This window comes from Carcharhinus amblyrhynchos, chromosome 17, assembly GCF_965287045.1.
Source record: "Carcharhinus amblyrhynchos chromosome 17, sCarAmb.v2.hapA, whole genome shotgun sequence".
Taxonomy (NCBI): Eukaryota; Metazoa; Chordata; class Chondrichthyes; order Carcharhiniformes; family Carcharhinidae; genus Carcharhinus; species Carcharhinus amblyrhynchos.
The window spans coordinates 36,964,543-36,984,095 of record NC_137340.1 but is presented as its reverse complement, the minus strand read 5'-3'; the positions used below and the strand labels follow the sequence as shown (position 1 = coordinate 36,984,095).

Sequence of the window (19,553 nt, the reverse complement as noted above, 5' to 3'; positions counted from 1 at the left end):
TCCCACCACCCTCTGTGTAAAATATGTCCCCCTGACATCTGTGTTGAACCTTGCCCCCTTAACCTTGGGCTTGTGACCCCTTGGGTTCGTCATCTCTGACCTGGGAAAAAGCTTCCCACTGTTCACCCTATCAATGCCCTTCACAATTTTATACATCTCTATTAGGTCACCCCTCATCCTCCGTCTTTCCAGGGAGAACAACCCCAGTTTGCCCAATCTCTCCTCATAGCTAAGACCCTCCATACCAGGCAACATCCTGGTAAACCTTTTCTGTACTCTCTCCAAAGCCTTCACGTCCTTCTGGTAGTGTGGCAATGAGAACTGAACGCAGTATTCCAAATGTAGCCTAACCAACGTTCTATATAGCTGCAACATCATTCTGCTCTTATATCTTATGGTCATTCACAGTACAGGGCACAGCCTTCTCCAACTGGACTGGCTATCACCCGCCGAACAAAGCAGCTTGTTTCACATTTGATAAAAGATGGAAGCAACATGGAAAATGGAATCTCTTCACTAAGTGCTGCATATCGAAATACGGCAGCTGGTCAGTCCTCATCAGGTAGGAGCTTCAGCAAAGGGAATGAACTGGGACTCAGCCAAAACATCAAAGTTACAGAGCCTCCAATAACAGTCGTACTATGAGACTGCTGACAGTCACAGAAAAGAACAAGAACTTCATCACTCTCAACATGATTTACAGTAACACAAGATTGAAGGTAAAGATTGATAGTGCAAAGTGTAACATATTATCCAGCTGAATGTTATATGGATTAGAGACATATACTTTTAATTGTATAATAATTTGAGGATTCTTCCTCTTACAAAATACTAGAATGAATACCCATTGCTTTACCTGTCAAAAAACTCTGCAAAATAAGACTGCATAAGTCCTTTGGCCACTCTAGTTGCATAGCCGTTTTTCAAGAGACAAAAAAAACTCTCAATTCCATTCTCGGTGAATTTATACACTAGCCGAAGATTTCTTGGTTATATCAAAACTCAGACTTGATGCATTATCCGAGCTATTATCCTTGCTATCACTCTGTTACCTAATTTCTTCTGTTTCCAGGACAAACAGTCTCTCTTCCTTTTGTGTGTGAAAGTCTCTATCTTTCCTTTACCCCTTCCTCTTTCACTAACCTCTCTCGCAGGGGCTAATTTTCAAGCTTTTACATTTCCATTTCCTTTGCTCTTCTTTTTGTTTCCTCTTCTTCAAGTTCAAGCTTTTCTTTCATCTTTTTCTATCTCTTTTACTTCATCTGCAACTGAATTATAGCCAACACTGGTTGCATTCTACCTTGTTCAGACTTTGTTTCACCCAATTCCAAATGCTGTGCTATTACCTCAATTATATCTGCTTTTATAACCCCTTGTCTTTAAATCTAACTTTAACTCCTTGCCAACCAAACTTTGGTTAATTGTAGCAATTCACAAAGCTATTCTGCTTTTCAATTAAGTATAGCAAAATTCACCGGTATAAGCCTCAACTTCAGCAAGTCTCTGCATCAGAAACTATCTGTGCGTTCAAAATCCCAAAAAGAGCTTCTAATTCTGTTGAGGTGTCAATCTGTTACAATCCTAGACCAGGCACCAAATTTTGAGACAATACTGGACAAGCCCCAAATTTGTGAAGATCCCAGATGGGGTCCTCAATTTTGATGGGATGCATTTAGAGGCCACTAATTTTCTTTTGTAGACTAAATTGAAAATCTTAGCTACTTACTCAGAATAAAGCCACAAGTACGTGGTCTTGATACAAACAGAATAAATTTCACAGTGCAAAAATCAGCAAAGCAAAAAAACCTGCACTATCAATTTTATAAAGTTCAGAATTAACATGAGGGAAGATCAATTTAGTAAGAGGTAAAGATGAATTAACAGACAGACTGTGGCCAAATACACCACAAACCATTCATCAAATGGCAAGTACAAAAAAAGACATCCCACAAATTTCTTGGCAATGAACCCTGACAAGAACAATCACTATATCACAAAATCCTTTAAAGACTTAGCATTCCTTGTGAGGGATTTCAGTTCCTCTTTTTCAAGATTGTAGTTTCTGATTTCTCACAACAGCTTGAACAACTCAGACTGGCTCCAACAACTGCCCATATCTCATTTGCTCAATCTCTTCTTCCAAGACTGCCTCCCATTGGATCATAAGGCTACAACCCAGCATCTCGATTCCAGCTGTCTGACTACTCTGAGCAAAGTCCCGCTACTACTCACAGGCTTTCCTTTACCTCAACTGCCGGCTTCACAGAACTATCACTGCCCTCCCTGGATTCTCTAAATCCCAGCCACTTCAGCAGGATAGAACTAATAGCAGTAATTCAGCTGCACAGATCCAATCCTGCTTTCTATCTTTTCCGTGCAGGCTGCTGTTCCCTTGAACAGAACTTGTCTGACCTGTTAATATCTCCCAGCAGGATTCTGTCCCTGTTCTTAGGCAGACTGTAATGTACCCAAGTCAAGTACATTCTGTACCTTAAATATTAGAATCTCCAGTCCCCAAAGGTCACTCCCCAAAGGAGAAAACTTACCATAGCTCCACTCCAAGAAGACAGACAGAAATCCTGAAATACATTCCCTCACAACATATAGTGATATAATACTTCCACCCAAAGTTCAACTTATTTTTCCTACAGCCATCTCACATATAGAAACACAGAAGTTGAAATAGGTTATTCGACTCCTCGGGCCTGCTCCATGTTGTTCGTCCATCGTCATCGATGAGGACCTCGACACCATTAGTCATTTTGAGGCTGGTTGCGGTGTGTCCAAAGATGACTGATCAGGCCAATTCGGGCACGGAATGTCCTGGCACATATTGGACACACTTGTGTAGACTCTGTAGTTGTTGCGCTGGTGGCTCTGGACTTGCACAGCTCGCGCTTAAGTTGTGCTTCAGCAATACAGCTTGCTTCATGAGCTTGACAGCCTTTGTGGATGAGGCAGCGCCAGGTAGGGCGGTTTTGTGCCAGCATTTCTCAGGTGGTCGTGTCAATGTCAAGCAACTTCAGGGAGGCTTTGAGTGTGTGTTTGAAACATTTCTTCTGCCCTCCATGCAAGCGTCTTCCAGCAGACAGTTCCCCAAAAAGGAGTTGCTTGGGTATGCGTTCGTCTGACATATGGGTGACATGACCTGCCCACCGGGTCTGCGCTCTCATCAGCAGTGTGTGGACTGATGATAAACATGCTCGAGAGAGAATTTCAGTGTCTGGTACTTTGTCTTGCCATCTGATGCGTAATATTCTATGAAGATAAGTCACGTGGAAATGATTGAGCTGTCTTACATGTCTTCGATACACAGTCCACGTTTCACAGGCACACAGGAGGGTAGTGAGTACCACGGCGCTGTAGACCTTCAGTTTTGTTGCTGGGCTGATTCCTCGACGTTCCCATACAGTGGAGCACAGTCTACCAAAAAGCAGAACTTGCCTTTGCTATTCTGCAGTTAACTTCTGCATCAATAGTCACTGCTTCGGACAGGGTGCTGCCAAGATAAGTGAACTGGTCCACTGCCTGTAGTTTCTGCCCTTTGTGATTATGGGTTCTGTGTACAGTGCATGAGGAGCAGGCTGGTGCATGACTTTGGTCTTTTTAATGTTGATGGTGAGTCCAAAGTTGTCACAAGCCGTGGAAAATTTGTCCATACTGCCTTGCATCACTGGCTCTGAGCCAGCGTACAGGGCGCAGTCATCGGCAAAGAGAAAATCTCTCAAAACAGTCTCTTTCACTTTGGTGATAGCTTGAAGTCTCCTCAAGCTTCCCATCCACTCTGTACTTGAGGCTGATTCCAGCAAAACTGTCCTGGAAGGCATCATTCAGCATGGCAGTAAACATTATGCTGAACAGTGTGGGTGTGAGCACATAGCCCTGTTTGACGCCATTGGTGACTGGGAATGCCTCGGAGGATTCTCCACCATCCAGTACTCTGGCCATCATGCCATCGTGGAACTGGCATACCATCTGAATGAATTTGGGGGGGCAGCCGAACGTTGACTTCAGAAGGTTAGGGGGCATGGAGTTGGCGGTAAGGTGTTAGTGTGGATAGAGGATTGGTTGTCTAATAGGAGGCAGAGAGTTGGTATCAACGGGTGCTATTCTGATTGGCGGTTGGTGACTAGTGGAGTGCCCCAGGGATCGGTGCTGGGGCCTCAACTATTTACCATTTACATAGATGATCTGGAGGAGGGGGCTGAGTGTAGGGTGTCAAAATTTGCTGATGACACGAAGATAAGTGGAAAAGCAAATTGTGCGGAGGGTGTGGGAAGTCTGCAGAGGGATCTAGATAGGCTAAGCGAGTGGGCGAGGACCTGGCAGATGGATTACAATGTTAGCATGTGTGAGGTTATCCACTTTGGCAGGAATAATAGTAGGAGGGATTACTATTTAAAGGGCGAAAAGCTGCAGCATGCTACGGTGCAGAGGGACCTGGGGGTCCATGTGCATGAGTTGCAAAAACCCAGCCTACAGGTGATCAGGAAGGCAAATGGGATGCTGGCCTTGATAGCGAGGGGGATTGAATAAAAAAGCAGGGAGGTCTTGCTGCAACTGTACAGGGCACTGGTGAGGCTGCAGCTGGAGTACTGTGTGCAGTTTTGGTCGCCGCACTTACGCAAAGATATTTTGGCCTTGGAGGGAGTGCAGAGGAGGTTCACTAGGCTGATAGCGGAGATGAGGGGGTTGGACTATGAAGAGAGGCTGAATAGACTGGGTTTGCACTCGGAGTTTAGAAGGATGAGGGGGGATCTTATAGAGACATATAAGATGATGAATGGGATGGATAGGATAGAGGTGGAGAGGCTCTTCCCGCTCAGAAAGGACAGTAGGACTAGAGGGCACAGCCTCAAGATAAAGGGGGGGGCGGTTTAGAACAGAGTTGAGGAGGATCTTCTTCACTCAAAGGGTGGTGAATCTCTGGAATTCTCTGCCTGTTGGTGTGGTGGAGGCTACCTCGCTAAATATATTTAAGACGCGGGAAGATAGGTTTTTGGTAGGCAAGGGAATTAAGGGTTATGGGGAGAAAGTGGGAAAGTGGAACTGAGCCACTCCAGATCAGCCATGATCTTATTGAATGGCAGGGCAGGCTCGAAGGGCTAGATGGCCTACTCCTGCTCCTATTTCTTATGTTATGTTCTTGACATGGCCTGCTTTGAACTTTGACCTGCCCCACCATTTAACTAGATCACGGCCGAACTTCTATCTCAATGTGATCTCACCACACTCTCCCTATACCCCCTAATATCATTGGTACCTAGAAATCTAACCACCTATGTTTTGAACATGCTCAACAACTGAGCCTGCACATCCCCCTGGGATAGAGAATTACAAAGATTCACCACTCAGTGGCTGAAGAAACTCCTTTTCATGTCATTCCTAAATCTTATTCTGAGACTGTCCCCTGGTTCTCCAACCCCACAATCAGGGGATGCATCCATCCTGTTGAGCCCTATGAGAATTTTGCACACTTCAATGAGAGTTACCTCTCACTCTTCAAAATTCAAGAGAATACAGGCTCTGTCTCCTCATAGGACAATCCCACCATTCCAGAAATTAGTCTGGTAAATCTTTGTTGCAGTCTCTCTACGGCCAGTATATCTCTCCTTAGGTAGGGAGACCAACTTGACACACAACACTCTCACCAAGGCTCTGTATAATTTCCACAAGACTTCCATACTCCTATACCTAAATACCCCCATACATACCATTTGTCTTCCTAATTGTCTGCTGTACCTGCATGTTAACTTTCAGTGCCATGAATAATAGCATCCAGGCCTCTTTGCACATCAACACTTCTCAATCTATCCCCATTAAAGAAATACTCTGCACTGCTGGTCTTCCTTCCAAAATGGATAACTTCACATTTTTCCACATTACATTTCATCTACCATGTATTTGCTGATTCGTTTGGTCTGCCTAAATCTCCTGGAGGCCTTCATACATCCTCTTCACAACTCATATTCCCACCAAGTTACGTGTCATCAACAAACTTGGAAATATAGTAAACTCCTCCGTTCGCTGGAGTTATGTTCCCATGAAACTTCACAAATGGTAAAATTAAAATTAAAAATTATGAACATGCTTCTCAATGGGGGTCAATTCCAGCAATGTGAGGGCAGCATTGGTTTGTGGAGTTACTGTACAGTAAATTGTTTTGGATGTTAGCTTAAAAGTGGTGAGGGAGAATAATATTTTGTGCAAACTGTATCTACTCTTTGTGCATAGTAAATTTATTCTCTTATCAGAATTCCTCTTTTAAAAAAGCATATTTTTTATTGCGTCACAAAACCCTCAAAAAGTCCCTTCTTGGTGGGTAACCCCGGTAATTTTACATGAAGAAATGCATCATGTGTTGCCTGGAATTGATGCTTCCTAAGCAACAGTGTTTGTGGCTCTTTATTTAACTAGACAGTACTGAGAAATCTCCAATCCTAACATTAGCACAATTTCTTGGAATCAACTGGCTCAAGATGATCGATCTAAGGTCATAACCTATGCTGCTTGCAATGAAAACATGCTGTTATGATTCTAAAAATTGACATACCAGAAAGGCCAGATAGATCCTCCCAGAAGTTCTGTATTACAACTGACATTAAAAAAAACCTTAGGGGATGTTCAGTTGAGTATAATTCCTTTAAGTAAAATGGGAGAAGCAAAAATATACTCACTCTACATTTTGTTTTTCCTTTAAGTAGTGATTAATGGGTACTTATTTTATCATAAACCTGTGGCTTACTCAAAAAGATTGGAAAGACAAAAAAAAACTTACAGTAGCAGGTTCCTTTGAGTGGGTTGCCAAGGTAACGGTTATCTGATTCACACCTATATATAAAAAAATGTTTTAGAAAACCATAATGTGGACTGTAGCAAAGATCAACATTTGAAGTTAAATAAGCATTTTATACATACAAAATTCTGAGTAAATCTTTTTAAATTCTTCAGTTTCTTACTTAACTATTAAGAAATTAATGTAACTGTACTGCCACACTTGAGAGTTTTTTTAAATTAATACAACTATTTTGATCTTAATGGTACACAATACATAAAATCAGGAATGCTAGAGTAGGTTGCAGGATGAAATAGCACAAGCTGTGACTAAAATTTATGAAAAATCTTTGGAAATTGAAATTGTGTCATGGAGCTATAGGCTAAGATATTTTATGCCACTGTTGATGAAAAGGAATAGCTGAAGTCTGGAAACTATACACTAGCAACTTTCATTTCAGAAAAGACCAGAATTGATTTAAACAAACTGTGCTGCAAGCATGAGGTCTCTCAATTAGCCACGCATACAGTGAATGCGTTTCCCACAGTTTTCTAAGCACTAAAGTTAATGATGTCACAAAATGCACAGTAAGTATATGAGGCTCCCTGTCAATAGTGTACAATCATAAGCTCATTCCTCCAAATTCCATAATATATGTGTCTGGGTTAATTCAAGATATTATGCACAGATTGGGAGATGACATGTTATGCTTGATATTTTAATTGAATTAAGGAGGTCAGAGATACAAAAAGAAACTGTGGTGAATTTTGTACATATGGATTTTAAGAAAATTGTGAAAATTATTACAAAATTGAAGACATTTAATGTATGCATGCTTCATTTATAGAGAGATAGCCAGTAAATATTAAACAGTAGGTATAGACTGATGTTTCCTTTACTAGTGGAAAGTGGATAGTGACACGTTCCAAGGATTTATGCCACAATATTTTCTCTTCATTTACAAAAATAATCTAGATATACGTATTCAATGTGAATATACGCACTCCAAAATTTTCTCCCTAAACCACAACAATCTCCTTCATTTTAAAAATCTACTTAAAACTATTTTTATTTAATTTCTCATTGAATTCATAGAACTTTACAACACAGGAGACCATTCAGTCCATTGTGTCCTTGCTGGCTGACAAGTAACCACCTACCTGATCTCAATTTCCACTTATTTGGCCCATAGCCTTGTGTGTTACCACACTCCAAGTGCATATGTAAAAACTTTTTACTGAATGCTTCTGCTTCTGCTTCTACTACCCTTTAAAACAGTGAGTTACAGACTTCTATTATCGTCAGTGAAAATATTCCCCTGATAAACCTTGACACTTTACCTAAAATCTATACCTCCAATTATGGTTTCCTCAACTACAGGGAACACAGCATTCCTATCCACAATTTTATATACTTCAATTAGCTTTCTCTTCAGCTTACTCTCTTCCGAAGAAAACCTCAGCCTTTCCAATCTTTTCTCATAACTAAAATTTCCTAGTTCAGACAACATCCTCTTAAATCGCATCTGTACCTTCTTTAGTGCAATTATCTTTTCTACAGTGCTATGACCAGAAACTCCAGCAGTGGCCTAATTAACATGTTATACAATTGCAGCATATCCTCCCAGCTCAAATATTCTATGCCTTGGCTAATGAAGGCTATATATTCCGTATGCCTTCTTGACCACCATATCAACTTGTCTAGCCACCTTCAGTGCTCTGTGGGCATGCACTGCAAGGTCCCAGTGTTCTTTTACACCTAGTAGTCTACTATGCATTGTGCATTTGCTTGCCTTTTTAGCATTCCCCAAATGTACTGACTTACACTTCTCCAGGCTGAACTCCATCTGTCATTGTTCCACTGACCTGACTAGTCCATTGATAATGTGCTGCAGTCTGCAGCTTTCCTCTTCATCATCAACTACATGGTCAATTGTTGTCTTAATTACATCTCCTACATTCAAGTCCAAATCATTGATATGATCACTCTGAGCAAAGAGCCAAGAACTGAGCCCTGCAGAATCCCATGTAAACAGTCTTCCAGTCAGAAAAAAAATATTCATAGACCATTATCCTTTGCTTCCTGTCTCTGAACCAATTTTGGATCTAATTTGCCACTTTGCCTTCAATCCCATTGGCATTTACTTTCATGACGAGTCTATGAGGCACCTTATTGAAAACCTTGTTAAACTCCAAAAACAACTACATCAAAACCTCGCTGACCCTCTTTGTACCTCCTCAAAATAATTAAGTCATGTTTGTCAGCCACAACATTCCTTTAGCACATCACACTGTCCATCTTTGATTAATCCTAGTCTAAGTAAAGATTTACCCTGCTGCTCAAACCTGTTTCCCCTTTATCTTCTCCTCCAGTCCCTGACGTCAACAGTACCCTGGATTTGTTATTCCCCACTATTTTATTTGGGTATTATCATCAAGCAGCAAAGCCTTGTGTCAAGACTGTTCCTGCGGCGGAGGTGGTATAGTCATCTCAGGCAGTGCCCCCAATGGCATCTCCACAACGAGAACAACTGTCTTTGGCATCTCAGCTGCCTCCACCTCATCAATGGCTACAAGGGAAGTACAACGTAGAAGTGGCTAAGAACAAAGCCACCATTTGGACAAAGCAACTGAGTGGTTCATTCTGGTTTATTGCACTTGCCAACATGCATTTGTTATTTTTTGACCAGACTTTAAACGGTGAAAAGCATTTAAGGTGATCTTTGAAAGAGTTAGCGATACGGGCTGAAAAGATGTACGATATTCATCAGTGTTAAAAGTGGATCTATTCAATATTGCATCATCAGTGAACGTTTCTTTCACAGGCAGCTCAAAATAAGTTCCATAGCAGGTAGCCCTCCTAGGTGAGAAGCATTCAGTCAAAATGTGCCTGGATCAAATATCTCTGGCGTTGACACCACCCTTATGAAACTTTGGCGTCATGCACACGTCCTGGTCACTGAAGGCTCAGGGAACATAAGAAATAGGAGCAGGAGTAGGCCATTTAGTCCTTCGAGCCTGCTCTGCCATTCAATAAAATCATGGCTGATCTGAAGTGGATGAGTTCCACTTTCCCGCTTTCTCCCCCCATAACCCTTAATTCCCTTGTCTATCAGGGGAGGTTGGGAATACCCTGGGTCTCTGGATAGCGGGGGTGGGGGGGGGGGGTGATTAGTTAAGGGGTCAGGTTGGGGAAGGGAGCTTTGGTTCAGGTCGAACGTGTACCACTGTTGGAACCATTTAAATTGCTTTGTTGGATGGTTCCTAGCACAGCACAATCGTTCGAGGGAAGTTAGCACTTGTGGGTAATTGCCTCATCAACCCTTACCTGGGAACTTCTGAGGGGGATTCCCCAGCACATCTTTGGAGTAACTCCCAAATCTAACACTGGGGAGCCAAGAAGTTACAGGCGCTACCCTCAGAAGCCCACTCAATGGCAGCTCATGAACTAATGTCTTCAAGAGGTCTCTTGTCTTGGGGTTACATAAATGGGCTGAGTAGTCATTTCTTCAAGGAATATCCCTTGCCCCCATTCTTTCTCACATCCCCCTGAAAACTTAAATGTGTGACCCTAGACTTTGAACCATCAGCTAATGGTAATAGTTTTTCTTCATGCTATCTAAACCTTGGGCGCCTTTATCGGATCTCCCCTTAACTTCCTTTGCTCCAAGGGGAACAATTTCAACAACTTCCAATTAACTTTGGGGTTAAATTTACTCGGCCACAAAGCTATTCTGGTAAATCTCTTCTTCACCGTCTCAAGAATCTTCACATCATTCTGAAAATGTGGTGGTCAGAACTGGGTGCAATATTCTAGTTGTGGCCTGACCAAAGCTTTGTAAAGGTTCAACATAATTTCCCTGTTTTTGTACTCAATAGCCCAATTTATAAAGCACAAAATCCTATATGCTTTGCCAGTGACTCTGTGTTCTGCCACTTTCAAGCATCTATGCACGTCAATGCCCCAGGTCCCTCTGTTCATGCACATTTGAGAACAATACAGTCTATAACCATCAAGTCGATCCAGACTTTCCCCTTCTCTTGTTGTGCCAAAACACCCAATTAAAAATTAAAATCCTCTGAAGCAATTAAAATTCTGAACTAAATAATGTTCCAAACTGAAACTGAGGGATACAGGAAAAACAAATAGGATTTTAGCAAGTACAGCAAGATGAATAACCTTTGAAATTAGCAGGACTGTACTTGGGTTACATACAGCATCAGTATGCCAGCAGTTGGAATATCATGCCCAATTTTGTTTCTGACATCTGGTGATGAATATTGATGCTGTGGAGTGAGTGCAAGGAAGGCAACAAAGAGAATATTTAAACTTAAATATCTTAGTTATGATGATAGGCTTATGGTTTTACACTTTACTATGTCTCCCCTAAGCCTTTGTTTCTTTAAAGTATTCTACAAAGTTGTCCAATATGTTAGTCACTAGCCAAATGGGGTTAACTTCATTTTCAATGTATAAATAAAAGTAATAGGGACCATTGCTCGACATGTGATTCAAATGTTCATCCCATACAGCACATGCTGCTGCATTTTAATCTGTTCATATGTTTGTGATAGAATAGCAGTACAAAAACAGAGCACTTGCGATCATAGCATGTGCTTCACTTCCTTTGTTACTGTTTATTGGGTATCTGCCAAAGTGGTATTATTTTTGTTTATGGGATATGGACCGGCCAGCATTTATTCCCCATCTCTAGTTGCCCTTCAGAAGGTGGCAGTGAGCTGCCTTCTTGAATCATTGAAGTCCCAGAGCTGTAGGTATACATGCAGTGCTGTTGGGGAGGAAACTGCAGAATTTTGACCCAGTGACAATGAAGGAACAGCGATATAATTCTAAGTTAGGATGGTGAGTGGTTTGAAGGGGAACAACCAGTGATGGCATTCCCAGCTATCTGTTGCTCTTGCCCTCAGAAATTGTGGTGGTTGAGAGTTTGAAATGGGCTGCCCAAGGAACCTTGGTGAGTTCCTGCAACAAATTTTGTGGATGGCATACACAACTGCCACTGTTCATCTGTGGTGGAGGGATTAGATGTTTGTGGAAGGTATTGCAATAAAGCAGGCTGCTTTGTAATGGATGACGTCAAGCTTCTTCAGTGTTCCAGGTAGGTGAAGAGTATTCCATTCCATTCCATTGTGAATCGTAGATGGTGAACAAACTTTGGGTGGGGGCAGGGTTGGGGGGTGTCAGGAGGTGAGTTATTTGTCAGAAGATTCTTAGCCTTTGACTGGCTCTAGTTCTCACAATATTTATGTGGATAATCCAGTTCAGGTTTTAGTCAATGGCAACCCCCGGAATGCAGATACTGAGGGTTTCAATGATGGTAATGCCATTGAATAGAACATAGATAGAATACAGAACAGTACAGCACAGTACAGGCCCTTTGGTCCTTGACCTTGTGCTGAGCTATGTCCGAACCCAATATCAAGCTATCCCACTCCCTATCATTCTGCTGTGCTCCATGTGCCTATCCAATAACCGCTTGAAAGTTCCTAAAGTGTCTGACTTCACTATCACAGCAGGCAGTGCATTCCACACCCTAACCACTCTCTCAATAAAGAACCTACCTCGGACATCCCTCCTATATCTCCCACCATGAACCTTATACTAATGCCCCCTAGTAACAACTACATCCACCCGAGGAAATAGTCTAAAAGTCTACTCTATCTATCCCCCTCATCATCTTATAAACTTCTTAAGTCACCTCTCATCCTCCTCCACTCTAAAGAGAAAAGCTCCAGCTCCCTCAACCTTTCCTCATAAGACCTACCCTCCAAACCAGGCAGCATCCTGGTAAATCTCCTCTGCACTCTCTTCAATGCTTCCACATCCTTCCAATAGTGAGGTGACCAGAACTGCACACAATATTCCAAATGTGATCTCATCAAGGTCCTGCACAGTTGCAGCATAACCCCATGGTTCTTAAACTCAAACCCCCTGTTAATAAATGCTAACACACTATAAGCCTTCTTCATGACTCTATCCACTTGAGTGGCAACGTTCAGAGAGCTGTGGATATGAACCCCAAGACCTCTCAGTTCCTCCAATTCCTCAGAACACAGGGCAGTAGGAATGTTGGTTAGACATTCTTTTGTTGGAGATGGTCATTGCCTGGCACCTGTGTGGTACGAATGTTGCTTGGCACTTGTCAGCCCAAGCTTGGATATTGCCCAGAGACTTGCTGCATTTGGACATGAACTGTTTCAGTATCTGAGGAGTTGCTGATGATGCTGAATATTCTGCAGTCATCAGCTAACAACCTCACTTCTGACCTTACGATGGAAGGGTCATTGATGAAGGAACCGAAGATAGTAGAGCCAAGGACACTACCCTGAGGAACTCCTGCAGTAATGTGCTGGAGCCGAGATGATTGACCTCCAACCATCACAACCATCTTCCTTTGTGCCAGGTATGATTCCAACCAGCAGAGTTTTCCTCCTGATTCCCATTGAGTCTAGGTTTGCTCGGGCTCCTTGAAGTCATACTCAGTCAAATGCTGCTTTGATGTCAAGGGCAGTCATTCTGATCTCACCAATGCAATGCTGATGAAAACACTTGACTACTGGCAATGTTGTACAGAGGGGCACCTTTAGCTGTGGGCAGCGCATTTGGATCATCTAAAAAAGGGCCAATTGCAACAGATTTTAGGGAGCGGCGGCGAAGATTTAGTTGCATCAAAGCATTTCATGAAATCTCATGGACCTCGATAGATTGCCTTTGGAGATGGAGGAATTTCCTCAGGTTTCACCTCAAACGTAGCTTGTTTTGGTTCCTTCAGAAATTAGCATTAGAAGCGTTTGCAGAAGGCAGAGCGTAGAAGTGAATCAGCTAGAGCAAAGTGTAAGCATTGAAGGCTCCAAGAGTCTTTTCCACCCCATTGTTTGTGACAATTATATAACAAATTTCACGCAGCAATAACGTGGGAGAGAAATTTGACAGTGTGAAATTAGAGTGTGCATGGTATCCCCATAATTAACCACTCAGTAACATACTTGTTGAAGCATTTGGCTTTGAAGCAAGTAACGTTCAAGATTAAAATTTTGCTGTTAATTTCAATTCATATTTTTAGCATGGGAATAAGTAACTATGAAACAGCAAAATAAACAGGTTAAGGATCCTAGTGGCCTACCTTCAGAAATTAATGCTTTCAGGATCAAACAAAAAGGTTGCATTTTCTCTTGCAAACTAAGGTTACTTTTAAAGTCAACTGTGGACTTATCTTTTTGTCTGACTACATTTTCTCCCCAAATTAAGTAAACCAATTGAAGGGTCAAGGCCCACAGCACATAGATAAATAAACTGAAGCAGTAAATCATACAAGATGGTCTTAAAAAAGGTAATTTATCCTGAACTAACACAATTGTTTCATATTTAATTATTTTCTACAAGAAATATCGAATAGCTCAACAATCATTTGAACTTGAGCTTAATTAAACAAATAATTAATTTCTAAAGAATCACCATTTACTGGCAATGTCCCCTATTTTCTAACTCTGTTCTGTAAAGAAGATCTGTATAAAATTAGAAAATGATTGCTGCTTCAAGTCCAAGGCTTTAGATTAAATACTAGTCTTTTTGTTACAAATTTTTACTATAATAAGTGCCTCAACAAGTTATTTAAGTAATAGAAGTAAATTTTAATTCAAAGTAAAAATTCAGCTAACATAAAGGAAATGGTCCTTCCTTTCATTATTTCATTAAATGTAGAAAGGCAAATATAAAAAAAGATGTAATATGAACATCTGTAGCCAAGTTTAATATTGGAAATTAATGGCGCAGTTATCACACCAATTGTTAGACCCAAGATCAGTTTGGGAACAAGAGAGCCATTAACACAAAATTTTAAAGCAGGAGGACAATATCCCAGAATCTGCCCGTGGGGTCTCTATCAAGTTGCTTAAACAAAGGTATTTTTAAAACCATTTAGTGATGTTTAGTAATGATGGAAGAGGCGCAACACATAATGAGGAGCAATGCAACCAAATTTAAAAGGACTTCCATTTTTGTAGAAACTGTGCCCACATCCGGCTTACCCAATTCAATATAGTAAACATAAAAAAAAACTTTGGTAATTAAGAGAGAACCAGAATTGAGAATACGTATTGGGTGTCAAAGAATCAAGTTGTAAAAATAACAGTAGAAAGACTTAGTTTGTGGAAGAATCAAACTATTGCATGGTGCTGTTAATAAAGGAAAATATATGGGTTATGCATCAGAAGTGTGATTGTATGCAAATCTGAAGGAACACTTATTATAACTAGCATTAATTATATAACCTGTTTAGAGAACCATGTGCAGTACTATGCACAATTAACTTAGTCAAAACCTGCATACGTCTCCTGGCCGTAAATCCAATTGTTTTGCCCAGGTTTGTCACACATTTGTAACATTTTACATCATAATTTTTTAAGTCCAAATTTTATACTACCCCCACGTATCACACTGAAACTTCTCTGAGAACAATGGTCATGAAACATTTCTTCATTTGGTTATGCATTATGTTTAATAATTTTGCTGTTGTATCATAATCCACATATTTCAGGACACATCTAATTTTAATTATTACTATTTATTTATTAAACTACCTTGCCTGACAAGCTCTAGCACTTCTACTTGCACTGTAGCCAAGAGGGTTATAAGGTGGATCACTGAAGATAGGACTTCTAGTAAATACAATATCACTGTGTTGCCCTGCAGGACAAAGAATGAATGGTGACAACTTTCAGCTAAAGGAGTGATCAACATACATTTACTTTCTACAAACCCTCAAAATTATTCTGAGTTAATTACATACAATTCAGAAAATATTTTCAGATGGTAATCTTTTTATCTCTTTATCGAATTTTAGCATTTTTTTAAGGTGCCACAAAATGCTTTCTAAGTGCTTAGTCCCGCACGGTACAACGTCTGCCAGTTGAATTCAATATCAAGACAGTTGTAGTTAACTCACAACTAAAATTCTAAAGTATTTAGAAATAAGCAACTTTTTTCCGTTCAATATTATTAATGGTTCACGGTAGGGAATCCTGGACAACACCACATCCAGCATTAGAATGCTCAGGAACTGATAACATTACATGCATTCATCTCCAAATTGACACTCAATTAGACATCAAGATCTCAGTCAGCACTATTCACTTTCATCAATTAATTATTTGTTCTCTGCAAGATGATAGAGCTCAGAATAAATCCTGACTCAGACAGGAAATAAGTGGTGAAAGGAGGTGGGTTAATATTGTGACTAAAGGAAACCGATATATTAGCAAGGGAGGATATTGGCTCGGAAAATCATGTGGGATCTGTATGGGTGGCGGTAAGAAAGACTAAGGGGCAGAAAACATTGTTGGGGGTTGTCTTTAGGCCACCAAACAGTAATGGGCATATAGAACCATAGAATCCTACAGAGCAGAAGGAGGCCATTTTGGCCCAATCCCACATAACTCTATCTCCATAACCCCATGTATTTACCCTAGCTAGTCCCCCGACACAAAAGATCAATTTAGCATGGCCAATCAACCTAACTCACACGTCTTTGGACTGTGGGAGGAAACTGAAACATCCAGAGGAATCCCACGCAGATATGGGGAGAATGCACAAATTCCACAACAGTCAAAATTGAACCCAGGTCCCTGAATTTATGAGGCAGCAGTGCTAACCACTGTGCCACACTGTGGCGTAGAGGTTTAACTAGGCTGATGCCAGGTTCGGCAGGACTGTCTTATGAGGAGAGATTAGTTTGACTGGGTCTGTATTCACTGGAATTTAAAAGGATCAGAGGAGATCTGATCAAAACATATAAAATTCGAACAGGGCTGGACAGTCTAGATGCAGGGAGGATGTATTCCCTGGTTGGGGAATCTAGAATCAGGGGACACGGTCTCAGGAAAAAAACATTTATGATTGAGATGAGGAAAAAAATGTCTTCACTGAAAGGGTAGTGAACATGTGGAGTTCTTTACCGCAGAAGGTCATGGAGGCTAAGTCACTGAACACATTCTGCAGAGAAAAGCCTGGGAACTACAGGCCAGTGATCCTCATTTCTGTGGTGGATAAATTGTTGGAAGATATTTTGAGAGACAGGATCTACAGGCACTTAGACACACAAGTACTGATTAAGAACAGTCAGCATGGCTTTGTGAATGGAAAATCATGTCTCACAAATTTGATTGCATTTTTTGAAGGGGTAACCAAGAAGGTAGATGAGGGCAATGCAGTGATGTTGTCTGTTTGGACTTTAGCAAGGCCTTTGACAAGGTACCGCATAGTAGGTTGTTGCATAAGGTTAAATCTCACAGGATCCAGGGTGAGGTATCTAAATGGATACAAAATTGGCTTCTGTCGGGTGGTTGTAGAGAATTGTTTTTCAAACTGGAGGCCTGTGACCAGCAGTGTGCCTTAGGGATCAGTGCAGGGTACACTGTTATTTGTCATATGTATTAATGATTTGGGTGAGAATATAGGAGGCATGGTTAGTAAGTTTGCAGATCACACTAAGATTGGTGGCTAGGTGGACAGAGAAGAACATTATCTCCAATTTGATTCCCGGCTTATCTCCAATTTGATTCCTGGCTTGGTCACTATCTACATGGAGATTGCACATTCTCCCCATGTTTGCATGGGTTTCCTCCGGGTAGTCCGGTTTCCTCCCACAGTTCAAAAATATGCAGGATGGGTGGATTGGCCATGCTAAAATTTTCCCTTAGTGTCAGGAGGACGAGCTAGGATAAATGCTTGGGTGTTTGGGGATAGGGCTTTGGTGGAATTGTGGTCGGTGCAGATTCCGGGTGTTAGAGATGGAAAGGTGGTAGGACTGGAGGGTCTCAATGACATTACTGTTACTAGAAAGGCGGTGCTCGATAGACTGGAGGGGCTGATTGTGGACAAGTCCCCAGGACCGGATGGAATGCATCTGAAGGTTCTGAAAGAAATGGCGGAGGTGATAGCGGATGCCTTGGTGGTTATTTTCCAGATGTTGCCGGATTCCGGGGAAGTGCCGGAAGATTGGAAAACGGCTAATGTTACGCCGTTGTTTAAGAAGGGTGGCAGGCAAAAGGCAGGGAATTATAGGCCGGTTAGTTTAATGTCTGTTGTAGGTAAAATGTTAGAATCCGTCAAACAGGAAATAGCGAGGCATCTTGAGGGGAATTGCTTGATAGAGCAGACGCAACACGGTTTCGTTAAGGGGAAGTCGTGTCTGACAAATTTACTGGAGTTCTATGAGGATGTGTCTAGGGCGGTGGATGTGGTCTTTCTTCATTTTCAGAAGGCGTTGGACAAGGTACCTCACAAGAGGTTATTGCAGAAGGTCAGGGGACAGGGAGTTGGGGGTAGGGTGTTAGCGTGGATAGAGGATTGGTTGTCAAATAGGAGGCAGAGAGTGGGGGTCAATGGGTGCTATTCGGATTGGCGGTTGGTGACTAGTGGAGTGCCCCAGGGGTCGGTGCTGGGGCCTCAGCTATTTACCATTTATACAGATGATCTGGAGGAGGGAACCAAGTGTATGGTGTCGAAATTTGCTGATGACGCCAAGATTGGTGGAACGGCAAATTGTGTGGAGGGTGTGGAGAGTCTACAGAAGGATCTAGATAGGCTGGGCGAATGGGCCAGGAAATGGCAAATGGAATTTAATGTTGGCAAGTGCGAGGTGGTCCACTTTGGTAGGAGGAATGGTAGGAAGATTATTACTTACATGGAGAAGAACTGCAGCAGGCGACGGTGCAGAGGGACCTCGGGGTCCTTGTGCATGAGTCGCAAAAACCCAGCTTGCAGGTGCAGCAGGTGGTCAGGAAGGCGAATGGGATGCTGGCCTTCATAGCGAGGGGGATTGAATATAAAAGTAGGGAGGTCTTGCTGCGGCTGTATAGGGCATTGGTGAGGCCGCAGCTGGAGTACTGTGTGCAGTTTTGGGCACCGTACTTATGCAAGGATATTTTGGCCTTGGAGGGAGTGCAGAGGAGGTTTACTAGGCTGATACCAGAGTTGAGGGGGTTGAGCTATGAGGAGAGGCTGAATAAACTAGGCTTGTACTCGATAAGAGTTTAGAAGAATGAGGGGAGATCTCATTGAGACGTATAAGATGATGAATGGGATGGATAGGATAGAGGTGGAGAGACTCTTCCCGCTCAGAAAGGACAGTAGGACTAGGGGGCACAGCCTCAAGATAAAGGGGAGGCGGTTTAGAACAGAGTTGAGGAAGAACTTCTTCACTCAAAGGGTGGTGAATCTCTGGAATTCTCTGCCCGTTGAAGTGGTGGAGGCTACCTCACTAAATATTTTTAAGACGCGGGTTGATGGGTTTTTGATAAGAGAGGGGATTAAGAGTTATGGGGAGAGGGCGGGAATGTGGAACTGAGCCACGACAGATCAGCCATGATCTTACTGAACGGCGGGACAGCTCGAAGGGCTAGATGGCCTACTCCTGCTTCTATTTCTTATGTTCTTATGTTATGTTCAATGGGCCAAATAGCCTTCTTCTGTACTGTAGGATTCTATGATGTATGATCTATAAGCCATGCTGTGCAATTTGAGAACAACAGTTTCAGACAGCAGATTCCAAATCAGAAATTTGCATATTATTTGAGTTAACCTAGCAATTTACAGGGCTGATCAATTTGAAATTTTACACATTTTTCAGAGCATCCATATAATTAAGTCCATAGTCTAGTGCTTGCATTTAAAATAATGTCGGTAATGGGAGAGAGAAACATTTAGTAGCACAATGTATTGCCTTCTGCTGTCAAATCGATTTGTATTTACTTTTTAC

At 41.8% G+C, this 19,553-nt stretch overlaps 1 protein-coding gene across 2 annotated transcripts in view; it reads right to left on the bottom strand.

Moving 5' to 3' along the window:
• The window catches only part of atrnl1b (attractin-like 1b), an 883,775-nt gene that overhangs the window by 529,246 nt on the left and 334,976 nt on the right, over positions 1–19,553 (bottom strand). For both annotated transcript variants that reach the window (XM_080205830.1, XM_080205831.1), the window contains one exon: positions 6,779–6,831. In XM_080205830.1, the coding sequence (XP_080061956.1) occupies positions 6,779–6,831 (53 nt within the window). The remainder of the gene's footprint in view (positions 1–6,778; positions 6,832–19,553) is intronic.